We start from the raw sequence: 16013 nt of genomic DNA, 5'->3' as shown, positions 1-16013 counted from the left end.
CCCTAATTTTAAAAGCATAAGTACTGCAACTCAAGAGACTTTAGTGCAGTGGTTCTCAACCTATGGGTCGCGACCCCATTTGGGGTCGATCGACCATTTCACGGGGGTCGCCAAGCAAGGCTGTCCGCCATTTTTTTCCCCTTTTCCGGCGGGTGCCTTACGTCCCTTGAGCTGGGCCAGCTGGTGGTCGGCCTGCTCCGTCTCTGCAGATTGCCAGCTACGAGGCGCTCCCGGGCAGGGAAAGTCTTCGACTTACAACCGGTTGGGTAGTCCTCGACTTACGACCGGTTTAGTCCTCGACTTACGACCGGTTGGGGGTCGCGGCATTAAAATGGTTGAGAACCACTGCTTTAGTGCAAGACATGCAGCTGAATCCTCCCAGTGTCTTCCCCACACTCACAGAATAGCATCTTTCAGTGAGACAAATTACCTCATGAATCTTGACCTTGCCCTGGATTCTCCAGCATAGATAGTGTCAGGGGCAGAGAGGAAGGGAACAGTTCCATTGCACAAGTGCCAATATTAGATTTGATCAAGAAATCCTTCTGACCGAATACTGCAAATCAAACAGCCTCATTTGCTCTGCTGATCTTCTTAGAAAGGCTTATGTGAAAATTATTGATCAATCAACAGTGAGGTGCTGAAAAGTTTTAGTTGTTTGTTTAGATCAGAGGTGGGGAACTATGGCCCCTTTATGACTTGTGGTCTTCAACTCCCAGAATTCCCGAGCCAGCATGGCTGGCTCAAGAATTCTGGGAGTTGAAGTCCACAAGTCATCAAAGGGCCATAGTTCCCCACTCCTGGTTGAGATGATTAAAAAAAAACTAGTGCAAGCAGGAGTAATTTTTAACTTTGGCCTTCTTGCTTTTATGTACGGATACACCAAGGGCATAAGCCAAACTAAGTTAGGCATCTAGTACTTATGAAATTTAAAAAGACAGATTTAAGGATGCACTTAACTCCTTTTATGGAAATGCAAGTTTCTGACTGAATTATATTGTTGGTGAGATGCAGCCCATAATTCTGATAAGTTAGCCACACTAAAAGAAAGAGGCTACTTCTCAATTACAATAATTAAAATATTAACAATTATAATGAAGAAGTAGCTATTATCACAAGTCACTGTTTCCTTCATAGTATGTCCAAACATTTAATAACCACTGTCATAGTGTTTATACTATTCAAGACATCAGTTGTGATGCAGCAGGTATCCTGAAATTCTGTATTAAATATCTGATTCTGATGTGAGTTGATTGACACATTAAACCCATATTTAAACAGTTGATAATCATAGGCACAGTTCTGTTCGTATGCCAACAAGTTTTGCTAACACATACATGGAACAGTACTTTGAGCAGTATGGAATAATGAACAGGGGGAAATTAATTCAGCGCCATTGCAGGCCAGGTCTTTTCAACTTTGATGAACATGGTTGGTGTCACAACAAAGTGAATCCTGAGCCAGCTGAATAAGCCAACTTTAAATACAATCTCTAGGTATATATCTCCAGATAGAGCGCTCCAAACGGTAACTATGACATGACAGGCAATCCTAAAGCAGATTGCCTCAAGTATGAAATCGGAGTTCAGACCCAAGTTGATAATCAGTTTGGACTGTATTCACACCCAGGAGAACAGTTTCTGAGAGGTAGTTTCAATCTCCCATACCACTGCTTTCAGAGGATAAATGCAGAATCAGGCTATAGCAGCTACATTTGTACAAAGTGGACAGAAAACTAGCATAAAACTGAAAAGTCAGCCTGCTTCACTTTCTATTAATTATTCTTACTCAAGTAAAGATAAATTTTCAAAGAATAGTCCTTGCTAATATTCTATCCCGCCCCATCCCTAAATATATTTTCCTTTTCTGAAGTGCTGGTGATCCTCCCAAAATCTTGGAAGAATGAAAAGAAAGAAAAAAACATAACATTAAGTAGGGTGAACACTGAAGCAGAGAAAGAGGGTAGAAAAAGAGAGAGAGAAAAATACTTTCCCATCCTCCCCAACAGAAAAGCATAACTTGTAGAAATTAAGTTAAAAATCAGTAAAAGTGGTACTTTTGGGAACCATAAAGTTCATCACAAAATGTGTGTTTCGGCCAGTTGGCCCACTACCCTGGCGATAACATTGGGAGGAACATGCTCAGAGCGTTCTCATTCCTTGGCTTCTCTAGAGCCGCAATTCGATTCAGTTTGCCAACTTCTGTTTGCCAACTGGGCACCTTCTTGGTCATGTGACGACGTGCATGTTTTGTCAGGTGATCGCTACGCATGAAACGGCGGTCGCAGACTGGACAGGCAAACTTCTTCTCCCCCGTGTGGGTTCGGCGGTGGCGAGAAAGCTCATCAGAACGGGCAAATTTTTTATCGCAACCTTCCCAGCTGCAAGTGAATGGTTTTTCTCCTGGAATAGTGGAATGGAGAAGGAAAGACAATTCAAAAATAAATTCGTTGGATTCTCCAAAGAAGCTGTTAAATATGTTCTATCAAGTAAACGAAAAGACAAACAGAAGTAACTGGAAGCTTTTGTCCATACTGTAAAATAGATCACAATTTTGCTGCAGCTCTTAAAGGGCGATTGGGGAAAGAAAACCTTTCCAGGAGCGTATTTTACCAATACTGATTAAGATATAGGAAGTTCAATCCTCTTAGTATACAGCAGTGGTGGTGAACCTTTTAGAGACCGAGTGCCCAAACTGCAACCCAAAACCCACTTATGTATCGCCGGGTGCCAGGTGGGCGTGGCCCACTGGGTGGGCGTGGCTGTGGTGGTCATGGTAGACTGGGTGGGTGTGGCCAAGGTAGGCGTGGTCACTTTGATGTTGCTCGTGGGGAGGGATGCCTGTGGGGGCCGGGCAGGGTTGGGGGAGATCCAGGTCTCTGGCAGGTGGGGTGGTGGGCAGGAGGCTTGTCCTGCGGGGTGAGGCAAGGCAAAGCGAGGCAGGGTGGGGATGCTATTGTCGCAAGGCAAGACAGGGGTCAGGACGGCTGCTGCCTGACACTAACGGCCCCCGCACACAGAGGCCAGTGAGCGCATGGGGGCCGACAGTGTCCGTCAGCAGCCACAGCCTGCCAGCCCCTTGACCGGCACACTCTGGGGCTCCGCAGCCCGCCACCAGTTCAGAGAAGCTGCCTCTGAGCTGGACGGCCAGCCGACAGCTGAGGAGGCGATGCAGTGGGTCGTGCCCGGGAAAAGGAGAGCATGCAAGGCCAGGAGGGATGCATCCGGCCACATGGGACCTCAGCGAGTTAGTGGGGGGCTGGTTGAAGAGGGACGCGTGCCCACAGAGAGGGCTCTGAGTGCTGCCTCTGGCATGCGTGCCATAGGTTCGCCACCACTGGTATACAGGTAGTCCTTGACTTATAACCATTTGTTTAGTGACCATTGGAAGTTATTACAGCACAGATAAAAGTGACTTAAGACCGTTGCAGCATCCCCGTGGTCACGTGATCAAAATTCAGACACTTGGCAACTGGCATGTGTTTATGACGGCTACAGTGTCCCAGAGCCATGTGATCCCCTTTTGCGACCTTCTGACAAGCAAAGTCAATGGGGGAGCCAGATTCACTTAACAACCACGTTACTTAACAACTGCGGTGATTCACTTAACGACGTCAAGAAAGGTCAGGAAATGGGGCAAAATTCACTCAAAGCTGTCTCACTCAGCAACAAAAATTTGGGGCTCAATCGCGGTCGTAAGTCAAGGACTACTTGTAGTATTGACATATTATTAGTATCAATGGAAAGTTATAGGAGTTTATTTTGTGCTCCTATTGGAGAGATTTAGAGGTATGCTAAGCATTTTGTTACGAGGTGTTCTAAAAAACTCCACAGGCCATTCCAAACATTCTCAAAGTGGTTTGATCTTGAAAGGGGACCATTCTAAAGTCAATCCATTTTAGAACATTCCACCATGGAACATTTTTCAATTTTGGGAATATCAATGTGGGGTTTTTTTTCCATCTACTGCTTCTACTGTAGTTAAGTCAAGGAACCTGTAAATACCCTCCCCCTTTCCTTCTCTATATTGTGTAAAAATTCGACTGCGCTTTTTTTCATGCCTGAACATCTTCCTTTGCCTCTAAATCAGAGGCATTCGCATGGTTTCCCAGCTTCCCCAAGATCATACCATGAAGATACAGCGGAAATATATTTCCACAATTCTAAAAACTGCAATGCCACATCTGGAGAGCAGCAGGTTGATGAAGAACACTCATGCCACCACAACCTCGGTGTTCATTTTTGATGCCTGGCAAGCATCGTCAGTGAGATTATAAGGCACATCACATTCCTTCAGTTCCATACCTACCAGTATGAGTACGCAGATGGGCTTTGAGGTGAGAGCTTTTGAAATATGTTTTCCTGCAGCCAGGAAAGTTGCAAACGTAATTCCTCCTCCGGGAAAAGTCTATCAAAGGCGTACTGCTCTGACCAGAGGCAATAAAAACGGGAGCAGGGGCTAGAGGCAATAACTTGGTGTTCCCCACAGACATCACAGTTTGTTGGCAGGGGGGTGCCTGGGCAACAGCTGCCTGCGGAAGAACCAACATAACAGTCCCCTGAGGCATAGAAGGTCCCATCAGGACAGGCTGAGAAACTGGAGCCGCGTGGGGTAAGATGCGTTTGACGGTTCCTGCAGTCTGAGCAGAAGGTTTTAATAGGGCAGGGACCATACCTCTTGGTCCATCGAAGGGGATCATTTGACAGATCACCTGTGGATTTGAGAGAGGGGAGGGTAGAAGGGGGCTGGTCTTTTGCTGCATATCATGCTCACAATTCTTTGGGTAAAGAGACTGCTGCAAAGCAAGCCTTGGAATTTCACATCCTTTATTGGCAGTTCTGGAGCAACCTGAGACGTGTGAGGAAGATCTGTGTGCAAGTGAAGGGTCACAAGTCAAGTTCTCTGCAATATGGCAATCCCGGGAAGCTCTGGAATGTTGCTGGCCTTGGGCCTCCTGCCAGTCTGCAGGCCCACTGCTGCCCGATGAAACTTCTGGTTTCACTTGCACACCAGGAATGTGGGAGTAACCAGAACTGTTGCCCGTGTGACGGATCACACTAGTTGCCATAGCTCTGCAAAGCGGAGGAACAGGTTGCTCAGTCCTTGCTGGCATCTGGTTGGATTGCTTCTCCATGTTCAAAACAGATGGCTGGGTGGCAGTAAGAGTACAACTTGGAGGAGTGACTACGCTGGCAGGTACGCTTGCCTTGATTGCCCTAGGTTTTGAGTAAGTTGTTTGGGAGGAGGGCAGTGACGCTGTAGAAGGCTCAACAAAATCTGGACTGTATGGTGGGGTCATGCACTATGTTAAAAAGGAAAAAGAAAGAAATCAGCACACACACAGATCAACATGACTAACCATTGCTATGGCCATAACTAATTACATTCGTAATCCATACTCTCTCATTCAGACCTCAAGTTACTGATTTTTTTCCCCAAACTACAATGTGAAAGAATGTTTACCCCAATTTCCTATTTTCACTTCATTCTATTGTCCTATAGTTGCATGCTCCAACATTCGTCCTTCCAAAATCACAATCTTATGGTGTTTGAAAAGCAATATGCTCAGATGTACTCCTATGTCTTGCTGCAGTTCAGTGGAACAATCTCATCCATCTGCTTCAGAAAATCATGCAACAACTATTCAGTTCAGATTTCCCCACGTCCTTGCTGTAAATGTTTTGTCTTAAATAAAGTTAACGGGGAATCAGAAAAACATGGGAGGTAATAAACCAAAACAATTAACACCAGATTGTTTTCAATTGCATTTGCCAAAAAAAAAAGGTATGTATAATACTGTAAAAAATATCTGATACCATTATAAAAAAAAGTCATCATCCCTCAAGTTCAATAAAGCACTATAAGGTTAATTGGGGAAAGCCAATTCATGCATATTCAATTTCTTTCACAAAGTTTGCTTCTTTTTCCTTACCAGAGTGGATAAAAAGTTATAATCCTTGGGCATCTCAGATGTAGGTTCATTCTGCCCTACAAAATCCCCAGAATCTGAGACAGGCGTTAAAGGTCTTATTTTTAATGGGTCGCCTTTCTGTGATCTTTGACCCCAGGAGCTCATACAAACAAGGGTCTCAACTGCTTCTATGTCATTCCGTTCCAAGGTGCTACAAGTAGATCTTTCACTGTCGTGACGCCTCCGTTCACGGATGGATTCGTAGATGTCGACAATATCAACCTTGAGATGAGATGAATCACCACATTTTAATCATTCAGAAGAAAAGTGAATACATTTTCACTGTTTGCTTAAACACTCATCCCATGATTCAATATCCAACCTCTTTGGAAATCTGGGTGCCAATGCTGGTTTTTAAGACCTCTAGAAAACTCCTACCCATTAGGCTACAAGGGCTAATCAATTAACTCTGTATAATGCAGCAATCTCTCACAAAGCAGGCTTGTGCACACAGCTGCCACAACCCTTGGTGGCTTTTCCTGCATTTTGATTGTTGCTAGACAACCTTTGGTCTAAAAACCTGCACATTAACTCCTTGTCATTTTTATCACAGGATCACAAAACACAGAATAAGCCTAAGTCAGTAGGCTTTTGAGCACTTGACTTTTATCTTGACTAAAATATCTACAACCTCTAGTCCCAGGGTAGCACGTGACACCCCAAAGACCTCAAAACATCCCTCAGAATCCATCAAAACCTGTAGCCAAACTGTGATGTTGAACGAAAGTGAAAATTTCTATAATATTGAGGGAACAATGATATTAAATGCATTTAATTAAATCACTTTTTTATCTGAATCCCTACTCTTTTTTTAAAGAATATAATACCTAGCCTTTGGTCCAAAACATATTAGACAACCTGGATCTATAGAAACATTCCCCTTTTATAGGCTATGATAAAATGTTATTAACTAAATCCTACCTTTGTAGCTAAAAAGACTATAGTTATTAACTGCACTGAATACTAGTAGAAAAAAAATGTAATCAGCCAGTTGGTAATAAGCCTTATAAGAATACTTAGAACAGATATTCTTTTCATGCCCCATTACACTAATTACAGATATCATATAGACACTTGAGTAAATACTGAAGTATACAAACTATCTCTAAATAGCTTGCTGTATGTAGGTAAATCCAGATGTAACCAAATAGGCTTGCATGTATATACAGTGAAAAAAGTTGCTAATCATAGTACTTAAGTTCACACAAGCAGACTACAGGTGGGCACCAAATAGAGTACATTTTTGATTCATAATATGGGAAGCCAAAAATATCTTTTATTCGGTGAAATCTATATGGAATTTTCAATTAACTTAAATTGTAATTTCCAAGTCCATAAATGAAGTTAACACTTGAGAGTGAAAGAAGATTAAAAGTAAACTTGACATTCAATTAATGTTTGATGTTATTATTTAATGCTAAATTCAGGGTAATGATCCCAAACAGAATCTGTAAATCATCTAACTATTAACAGATTTAACATGAAGTAGACGTTACCATAATATTAAGCAATATAAATAATTAACCCAAGGGGATCTTCTTTTTAATTATCAAAGTGTTTTCCAAGATGATACTACTGGAGAAAACAAACATTGAGAAGAAGGTTTTTTAGAACAGCTAGCTAGAACATTTTGAAATCTAAAATAGATTTGTAACCTGAGACAGAGAAAGGAAGGAAGAAAAAAAAAAGGAAAAAGCAAGCTGGGGCCTCATTTCCATACAGAAATGCAACAGCCTCCTCAGTGCGTCCTCAGATCACCTCCTTTTACTCAGACACTGCAGTGGCAAAGTGGAGGAGATGACACACTATGCAAGAAGCGGCTGCAAATTACAGCTGCACAAAGATCGGAAATTCCACTTCATTGTACTCGGACAGCAAACAAATATTCTTATATAACGGCTATTATATATATATATATTTTTACATTTATTTCCCCTTCCCACGCTATTCCTATGCCCGCTTCTTTATTCTGCTTTTTAAGGAAAAAGGAGGACGGCAAGTGCGATGGACATGAAGATTAGTCAAAACTGCCAGGCCAGAAGGAGGCGAAGCACCTTCTCCTAAAGGAGCCGGGGAGGGAGGGTAACTTCCCACCTCCATGGGATCCAAAGTAACCAAATATAGTTGAAGGTTTGGGGTGGGGGTGGGGGGGAAGAGAAAGGAAGGAGTGGGGGAGACGTCATGCATCAAAATAGCCATGTGAGCAAAAATGGGTGGTGGTCCCTGACTTGAGCCAGTGCTGGAAAGCCCTCTTAAGGCACAGTAGCTCTGTCCTCAAAGCAGACAGCTCAGAGGGCAGGGAATCCTGACAAGAGCAGAGACACTTTCTCTTGGGGAGGCACTCACAACAAAGCAGCTCTCTTGTGTGTGTGTGTGTGAGAGAGAGAGGGGGGGGGAGAGGAAAGAGAGAGGGGGGGAAAGGGGGGAGAGGAGAGAGAGAGAGAGAGAAGATAAGGATGCCCCTCCCAACCTACCAGCTGAAAGAAGAGCACTTACTGTAATCTCCAGGGCATGAAGTCATGCCATTAGCAAGCAAGCATGGATCCCAGTCAGCTTAGATTACTCATGCTAAAGCACTTTTATTCTGCCCACATCAGCCATCTAGCCAGGTTTATGCCCAGAGCAAAGCCTCCCCGCCCCCCGCCCCCAGCCAATAAAAACCGCAGCCCTCGAGTCACTCTCAAGACTTACTTCTAAGTAAGCGTGCCTAGGAATTGGCTGGGAGAGCCAGAAGCATCCACCGGATCCCCCCCAACAATACTGGCTTAAATCTAGTCTTCCAAGCTGGGGCGGCTTGAAGGAAGCGGCGTTCGGCATCCACCCCACCCCCCCAATTCACACGCGTCCCTGGCTCCAGATAAGTTGGAGGGGCCACCCCCCGCTCGAGTTCCTAGAGAGCGAGCGCCAGGAAAAAGGGGGATCAGAAGGGTCGCTCCCGGCCGGATCAGTGGCCCCCACCGCGGGGGACGAAGAGGGCAAGGCTGCCTGGGCTCCGGGGCCCAAGGAGAGCGCGCTCCGGTATTTCACGCGCCCCTCACCTCGGGGTCTCGATCACACCCCCCCAGCCCCCCGATTTGCATTTGCGCATAAAAAAAAGAGAGAGAGCCGGGGGGGTTAGCCCGTTTGCTCCGCTCCCTCCCGGGGTGCCTCGGCCTCTGCTCCCCCGGATACCTCGTTCCTTGGAAAGTCACGCCGATCCGATCAGAATTCCAAAGGGGGGGAGAGGGCACGTCCCGTCCAGCCTCTGCAGGCTCCGGAAGGTATTGGGAGAGGATCCCTGTTCCGCCTGCCCGCGTCCCCCATCCCGCGCCGTGCAACAAGTGGTACTCACCGAAGGGGCATCTCCCATCTCCTCGCTGCAAGGAGATGTGTGCATGGCGAGGGCTCCCGCAAGCAGCAGCGGCAGCGATCTGACAAAGCCAGCCGAAGCAATCGGCCAGAACCACCTCCCGCCCGCCCGCCCGCCCCTCCTTTCCAGGGAGGCGAGCAGCCAAAACAGAGGGAAGCACACCAAAACACTCCATCCAGCAAAGCAGCTGGGAAGGGGCGGGGCAGGAGGAGGAAAGAAGGAAAGGGGATGGGAAGAAGGGCTCCGCCAATCACGACCCGAGCTGCCTCTTGGCCAGCCAATGGGCTTCCTCGGGCGGCGTGATCGCCTCGTGCAAGCTATGCTGATAGCAGGAAAGGACCCTCGTGGGCACGTTTGGCGGTGGCGGCGGCGGCCAAGACGAGCCACCCTCTGGAAACTAGGGGAAAGGTCGGCGCGAGGAGAGAGGGAAGGCGGGGCCGGCAGCGCCGGGGAAGGGCGGGGCGGCCGTCTGTCAGTGAGCGGCGGCCAGCCAGGGAATGCCCGGGAGGAGGGGGGAGGGAGGAAGAGGGAAGCTCTAGGGAGGGGGCGTGTCCGCGTGTAGAGACGCGGCTTGGGTGGGTTGACATCGCCGTTCCCGCTGCGCTCCAGCAACAACGCGGGCTCCCTTCGAAGCCCCGCCCAGCGTGCGTAATGCTTCTGGAGCTCGTGCGGCGCGCGGGGCTCTGTCCTCACGGCTTGTTTTCCTCTTCTCTCCGCTTCTGCCACATCTGGGTCGCAGCCACATGGGGCCGGGGCGAGCGCGGCGGCCTCTTCGAAGCTGTGGCAGCCCTCCTTCTGGCCTCGGGTTGAAAACAAAAAACTTAACAGGCTGCCTTTTTCTTCGGGAGAATGGGAGGAGGCAGCATTTTATTTATAGATGGTTCCGTAAGCAGCGAAGGGCAGCCCGCTTTGCAAGAAGCTGCTTTTCCAGTTGCAAAAACTGAAGTATTTACGTTCAGTGGTTCCTTTTTTAAGAAGCCGATGTTTTATATTTTTAAAGACGTTTGCTCAGAAGTTAAAATTCTACTAACCTTAATCAGATTGTTCCCAAAAGGGATTTTTAGGAGAGTAGGGACTCTAGGAATAGGCACGTTGAATTCCATGGGATTGATGTTTAGGGTTTCCTGCCTGAGCAGGGGGTTGGACTAGATGACCTCCAAGGTCCCTTCCAACTTTATTTTTTTTAATTATTATTATTATTATTATTATTATTATTATTATTATTATTATTATTATTATTATTTATTAGTAATAATAATAATAATAATAATAATAATAATAATAATAATAATAATAATAATAATAATAATAATAATAATAATAATAATAATAATAATAATAGATGAGCCCTGAAGGCCCATCTATTCCGTGCGGCCGGCCTGGCGTAGTTTGATTATGTTTTAGTGGGGTTTTTGTATGGGGTATTTTTAGAGCAGGCCTGTTATTTAATTTGATTTTAGAACAGAAATTTGTGTATATTTATCATGGTTTTTATTATCGCCTGTTCACCGCCCTGAGTCCCGTAAGGGAGATAGGGCAGTATATAAATTCAAATAATAATAATAATAATAATAATAATAATAATAATAATAATAATATAGTAAACACACCACCTGAGCCTGAATTAAATACATACCGGTAGCATGCAAAGGAGTTGACATGAATCATGATTTTAATTTTAGAAGCCAGAATACTCTTTGATGCTGCTAATCCTTGCTATTGGACAGTGAGGCATTGGCACTTCTGTTTAAATCAAATTTCCTAATGCAAAATAATGGGAGACAAAGGAAAGAGTTTCTTATTCACTACTTTTCCCTGGATTCCGGTCTCCGTATAAACCACAGTATATTTTTCTACGAGTTAAAACTAACTGCTTGATTTAGGACATGATTAAGTTTATAAATTAATTGCAGTTGAAGGTCTGCAAAGCAGGTTGTTTCAAGATGTCCCCACTTTAAAAAGTTCATTGTCAGGCACTTGAAGAAGAACAAAACAGGCAAATGGGGTCATTAAAAAAAAACTTACTGATTTTTCTTGTCTTCTTCTGTTTTGCAATTCTTTTGCTCTGAAATGTAGAGCACTTCTCAGTTCACCTCTGCACTTTTTAAAAAGCAATCCACCTTCCATTTATGCTAAATTGTTTTGCTATAGTAGCACACTTGCGAGAATTTATGTTTTGAGCATAAGCAGTACAATAGGCAATTTGAGAAAATAGTGTTTATGCTATGCACATTATTCTCTGGTACAAATATTTTTCTTGCTATTGAAACATATTATTGCAGCAGGACTTTGTGTTTAAATTGTCTAGCCACCGTATCAACATTCCTTTTAAAAACAATTCAGGGAACAAGTGTTGAATAGATTATTGTAATATACTACTTTCCATTTTATAATTTTGAAGTTGATTATTTTTATTTATTAAATTTATATCTTTTTACAAGCCCAAAGTGGTGTGTTAAGTATTCACTCCTATTTTTCCCCACCACAATACTGTGAGGTAGTTTGGGATGAGAGATGGTGACTGGCCCAAAATTACCCTGGGGAGTTTTTGTAATTCAATAAGGACTTAAACCTGCATCTCCCCCAGTCATAATCCAACAATTTAACCAAGGCTCCACTGACTGTATTAATTTACAAACTGTAAGAAGTCAGCATCCCCCTTTCTTAGAGAAGGAAATATTTGGGGGGATATTAAAAAAGGCAGAATATTATATTTCCACAAAGAAATAGAAAATCTTGGGCAGAATCCACCCCACCCCCAAATCTCTCTGCCCCAAGAAGAAATCAGCTGTTAGAAATGCAGATTTGGTGATTCATTCAGGAAGACACGGGCCAGGAACCTTGAAGCTGATGGGATTAGAAAGACAAAGACTCCAAAAATCTACATCCTCCACCCAAAGTCTAAAGACATGACCTTAGGATATAATAGGATTAACCCACCACCATTGACACAAGGCTCACTACATGGCACAATCCCCTGAAGCATCTCAATCAGGAGGTATTAAACCCACCACTCTCCATCTTGGTCAGCTGAACCAGAACTGCATGCTGTTTCTGTTCTGTTCCTCAATAAACACAACCTTTCCCAAGCAGTCTCCATTTTGTTTATTCCTGGCTTGGACTGGACCCTGAAGATTTTTCTGTCAACAAAACCAATCTTGGGAAAATTATAAACAAAACAGTATTGCCAGGATAATAAAAAAAGACATAATTAGGCTCAAGAGAAGTGTGTACAGGTAGTCCTAGACTTACTGCCATAATGGAGCCTGTCTATTACAATTGCAAGTTGTTGCAGTCATTAAGCATGTTGCAGATCTTGCTTAATTGCCTTATTTAACCCTCATTCCTTCTCTCGCAGTCATTAAGTGGTTGCATGTGTCATTAAGCAGAGCACAGAATGTCTCAGGTGGGGAAGGCCTTGGGAGGCCTCCTAATGCCTTCCCCAGCCCATGAGGACCATGTGATCTGGTTCCTGTCCTTTAGGGAGTCCACAGGCCTTGGGCCTGCTTTCCCACCCCACCGGGTCCTACTTCCTCTTCATACTCCATCACCAATCACTCAAGTTTCCATAGAGCGTGGGAGCTCGTGTTGTGAAAGGAGAGCAGGCTGTTCCACCCTTCGGTATCCCTTCAGGCGATGTGACGCTGTCCCAGACGTGGCTGCCATTTTCAGATGGCCACAATTCATTGGGACATTCTGGAAATGCTGTCCACTTCTCAGACAGGATGCTGAGGGGTAGAGCAGCCTCCTCTGCTTTCCCAACACAAGCTCAAGAGCAAGTAAGCAAGCAATCAGTTGGGAGGAGGGTATAGGATCCAGGAGGCTGGGAAACAAGCCCAGAGCCTGAAGGGATCAGTGAGGCAGAATGGAGGGGAGATGATTGTGGGGGTGTTGGGCTGTGTCACCCTGCAGTTGATCATAAGGATGAATCTGCCTGGATTTTGTTCACACAACCACATGGGCCTGCAGCAGTGGTAACTTCAAAACTGATTGTAAGTAGCTTTTCACGGGCCTGTCATAACGCTGAATGGTCATGAAGTGACTAGTCATAAGTGGAAGATTATCTGTAGAAGGAAATCTGACAAAAAGACAAAGTTGAAGCAATAAAGCTGAGAAAGTTAAAAAAAAAAAAAGAGAGATCCAAATGGAAAATATTGCTTGACTTATTCCATATACAGTAGTGGCCAAAATTGTGGAAACCTTTTGGGAAAAGTGTATATTTGAGGCTTGATGGCTAATAACACCACTTTGGGGGGCGGAGTAGTACCATAAAATTACATATCAATGGAAAGATAATTTAATCAAGAATGTAATGCAACAAAGTTTGTTTGATTATCTGTACTGTATTCTATGAAAAGGTATAGCCAAATAACCAGAAAAAGGAAGCACAACTTGCTTAGGTTGATATCAGATAGCTTTCCTTCATCTGATTGTAGCCAATGAGGTGTCATCTTGTTTTGGCAATGAGCCAATCAGATCACAGTAGGATTCACTTATTAATGTCATGCATTGAAGCTGAGAGGAGGACATTTGTCAGTGTGTTATGTGATTGCTATCAAGTTGGTTGGGTTTTTTTTTTCTTTCATTTAGTGAGCTTGTAAAATGTAATAAAATTAAAGTACTGGTGCAAAGAGTTGACTGGTTGCCCAGAAAGCGATGTAAAATAGTATTATTAAGTGAACAAGGCTACAGTTATAAAGAAATTAGAAGAAAAATTGGTGGAAACTTAACCAAAGGTGGCATTTCTACTGTACACTTATCCCAAAAGGTTTCCACAATTTTGGCCACTACTGTATTAGCAAAAGTTTTTATTTTTATTGGTTTATATTAATAAATGTTAAAACAAATATTTGTTATTGGTTTATTAAACCATTTGGTTATTAAACAAATATTAAAACATGATTTCTTGTTTCATCCCATTTACAAACACTAGGCCTGCAGTATTTTTCCAGATATGCAATTAACTGTAGTTTTCATATCTATATAAATGACTGAATAGTGAATTGCATCAATATACAGTATACCAGTTTTCTCAGTCTGACCTTCAGATGAGGATAGATTGCATCTCTTATTGTCACAACAGGCCAGGGTCGGGGCAATTTGCAGAATGTGGAGTTTATGCACATCCAGAGAGTGTCATGTTGAGATTGGTGGCATTAATTTGATGAGAAAGAAAAAGCAATTGTTGGTAGATTTAGCAGCAAGAAAATATTCTAGTGATTATTCATATTTTGTATGACGACATAGTTTACTTTAAGCTAGATGCAAATAAACCATGTAATGGCTTACTGCACGTAACTCCAGCATCCTGGACTCTTCTGCAGAAACCAAGAATTAACAAAAGGAGGTCAGTGGGCTAGTCAATGGGTGGAATATGGCCTTTTTCTGTAAACAAGTAAGAAGGGACTGGTCCGTATTTTGGGTATGGGTGGAAAAAGCAATTCACAAAAGTGGACCAGGAATCACCAAAAGGCAAGTTTGTGTGTGTGTGTGTGAGAATATGTTTAAAGAGGAATGATAAGTCCAGGTCCTTAAATATGCTTTCTAGTTAAAGAGGAATCTAGAATTATAACCCCTGTTATGTATATTGAGCTTTTGGGAGGAGAATAAGAAAAGGGCATGTTCCTTCTTTGCTTCATTGCATATTGTGTGATTATTTTGATCTTACTCTTGCATACCATCCTGGCATCTGCAATTATGAAAAAGGTTCACAATTAACAATACTTTGAACATATGTAAGAAAAGACTGACTGCTCCTGGAAATGGGAGGGCAATGGTTGAGGCCTGGTAAGGAGATAGCCATAGTTGAGAACCCATAAGAAGCAGACGAGTGACCTTTAGTTTTTTCCTTCTGTCCCTTGATTCTGGACATTTTCTAGGACCAGGCTAAGTGCCACAATTAACCTTTAAACAGTATGCTGGGAACCACAATTCCAAAAGGAGTAAGTGAGGTTAAGGCAAAAATGAATTGAATTAAAAGTAAACATAGTGAATAAACACTTTCCAGCTATATATTTCTGTCACATTATTACAGTTTCATGTCAACTTCTAGAGGCCAGACTCTGACATTTGGAGAGCACTCAGATTCCAACTAACCCTGTGGCCCCCAGGTTATATGCTTTCCTCTGTTCCAAATCTGATCCAAAGCCATGGGTTTCAGATGTCTGAGTTACCCACACAAGGGTCAGGGAGCAAACACACATACCTACCAGAACTGACTCTTGGAAATGCCAGCAATGGCAGCTTGCAGTCAGGAACTAGGGGACAGGTCACAGCAAGAAGAACAGCTCATCTCACCTCTTCTCTGCAGCAGTTTTGAAATAGAAAGGAACCTGGGAACAGCAATAGCTGCTTTTTATAAATGACAGGTATTTTTGAATGGCTGTGGGTTGACTTGCAGTGGAAGTGCATAAGAAATCCCACCAGACTTGGCATTCTGAGCTGGGAGTTACTTGAGCCACGTTCCATACCATACTGTTCTGAAAAAGGGTCAAATCCATGTCAGGTTGCCTTGTTCTGTATTTGAACACTGGTTTCAAATATAATATGAACAATTTCCCAGAGACAAATGGGAGTTCTACTGATGTAGTACTACATGTGAAAAACAAAATGAAGTTTTTTCCCTTTCTGAAAGGGAGGAAAAAGATTGAATTTTATTTTATTTTATTTTATTTTATTTTATTTTATTTTATT

General features: G+C 43.5%; 1 protein-coding gene across 1 annotated transcript; it reads right to left on the bottom strand.

Moving 5' to 3' along the window:
* Positions 1-1965: 1965 nt before the first annotated feature.
* On the bottom strand, positions 1966-9347 carry KLF11 (Kruppel like factor 11). Its single transcript, XM_015820257.1, has 4 exons — positions 9303-9347; positions 5933-6193; positions 4309-5302; positions 1966-2402 (listed from the first exon to the last, which is right to left on the bottom strand). The coding sequence occupies exons 1-4, from the start codon at positions 9345-9347 to the stop codon at positions 2110-2112; spliced, it is 1593 nt and encodes a 530-aa protein (XP_015675743.1). The 3' UTR covers positions 1966-2109.
* Positions 9348-16013: the final 6666 nt, after the last annotated feature.

The sequence above is a fragment of the Protobothrops mucrosquamatus genome, unplaced genomic scaffold, assembly GCF_001527695.2.
Source record: "Protobothrops mucrosquamatus isolate PMUCROS unplaced genomic scaffold, P.Mucros_1.0 scaffold1100, whole genome shotgun sequence".
NCBI lineage: Eukaryota > Metazoa > Chordata > Lepidosauria > Squamata > Viperidae > Protobothrops > Protobothrops mucrosquamatus.
Note: the sequence above shows the minus strand (reverse complement) of the source record. Positions and strands in the feature narration are given on the sequence as shown.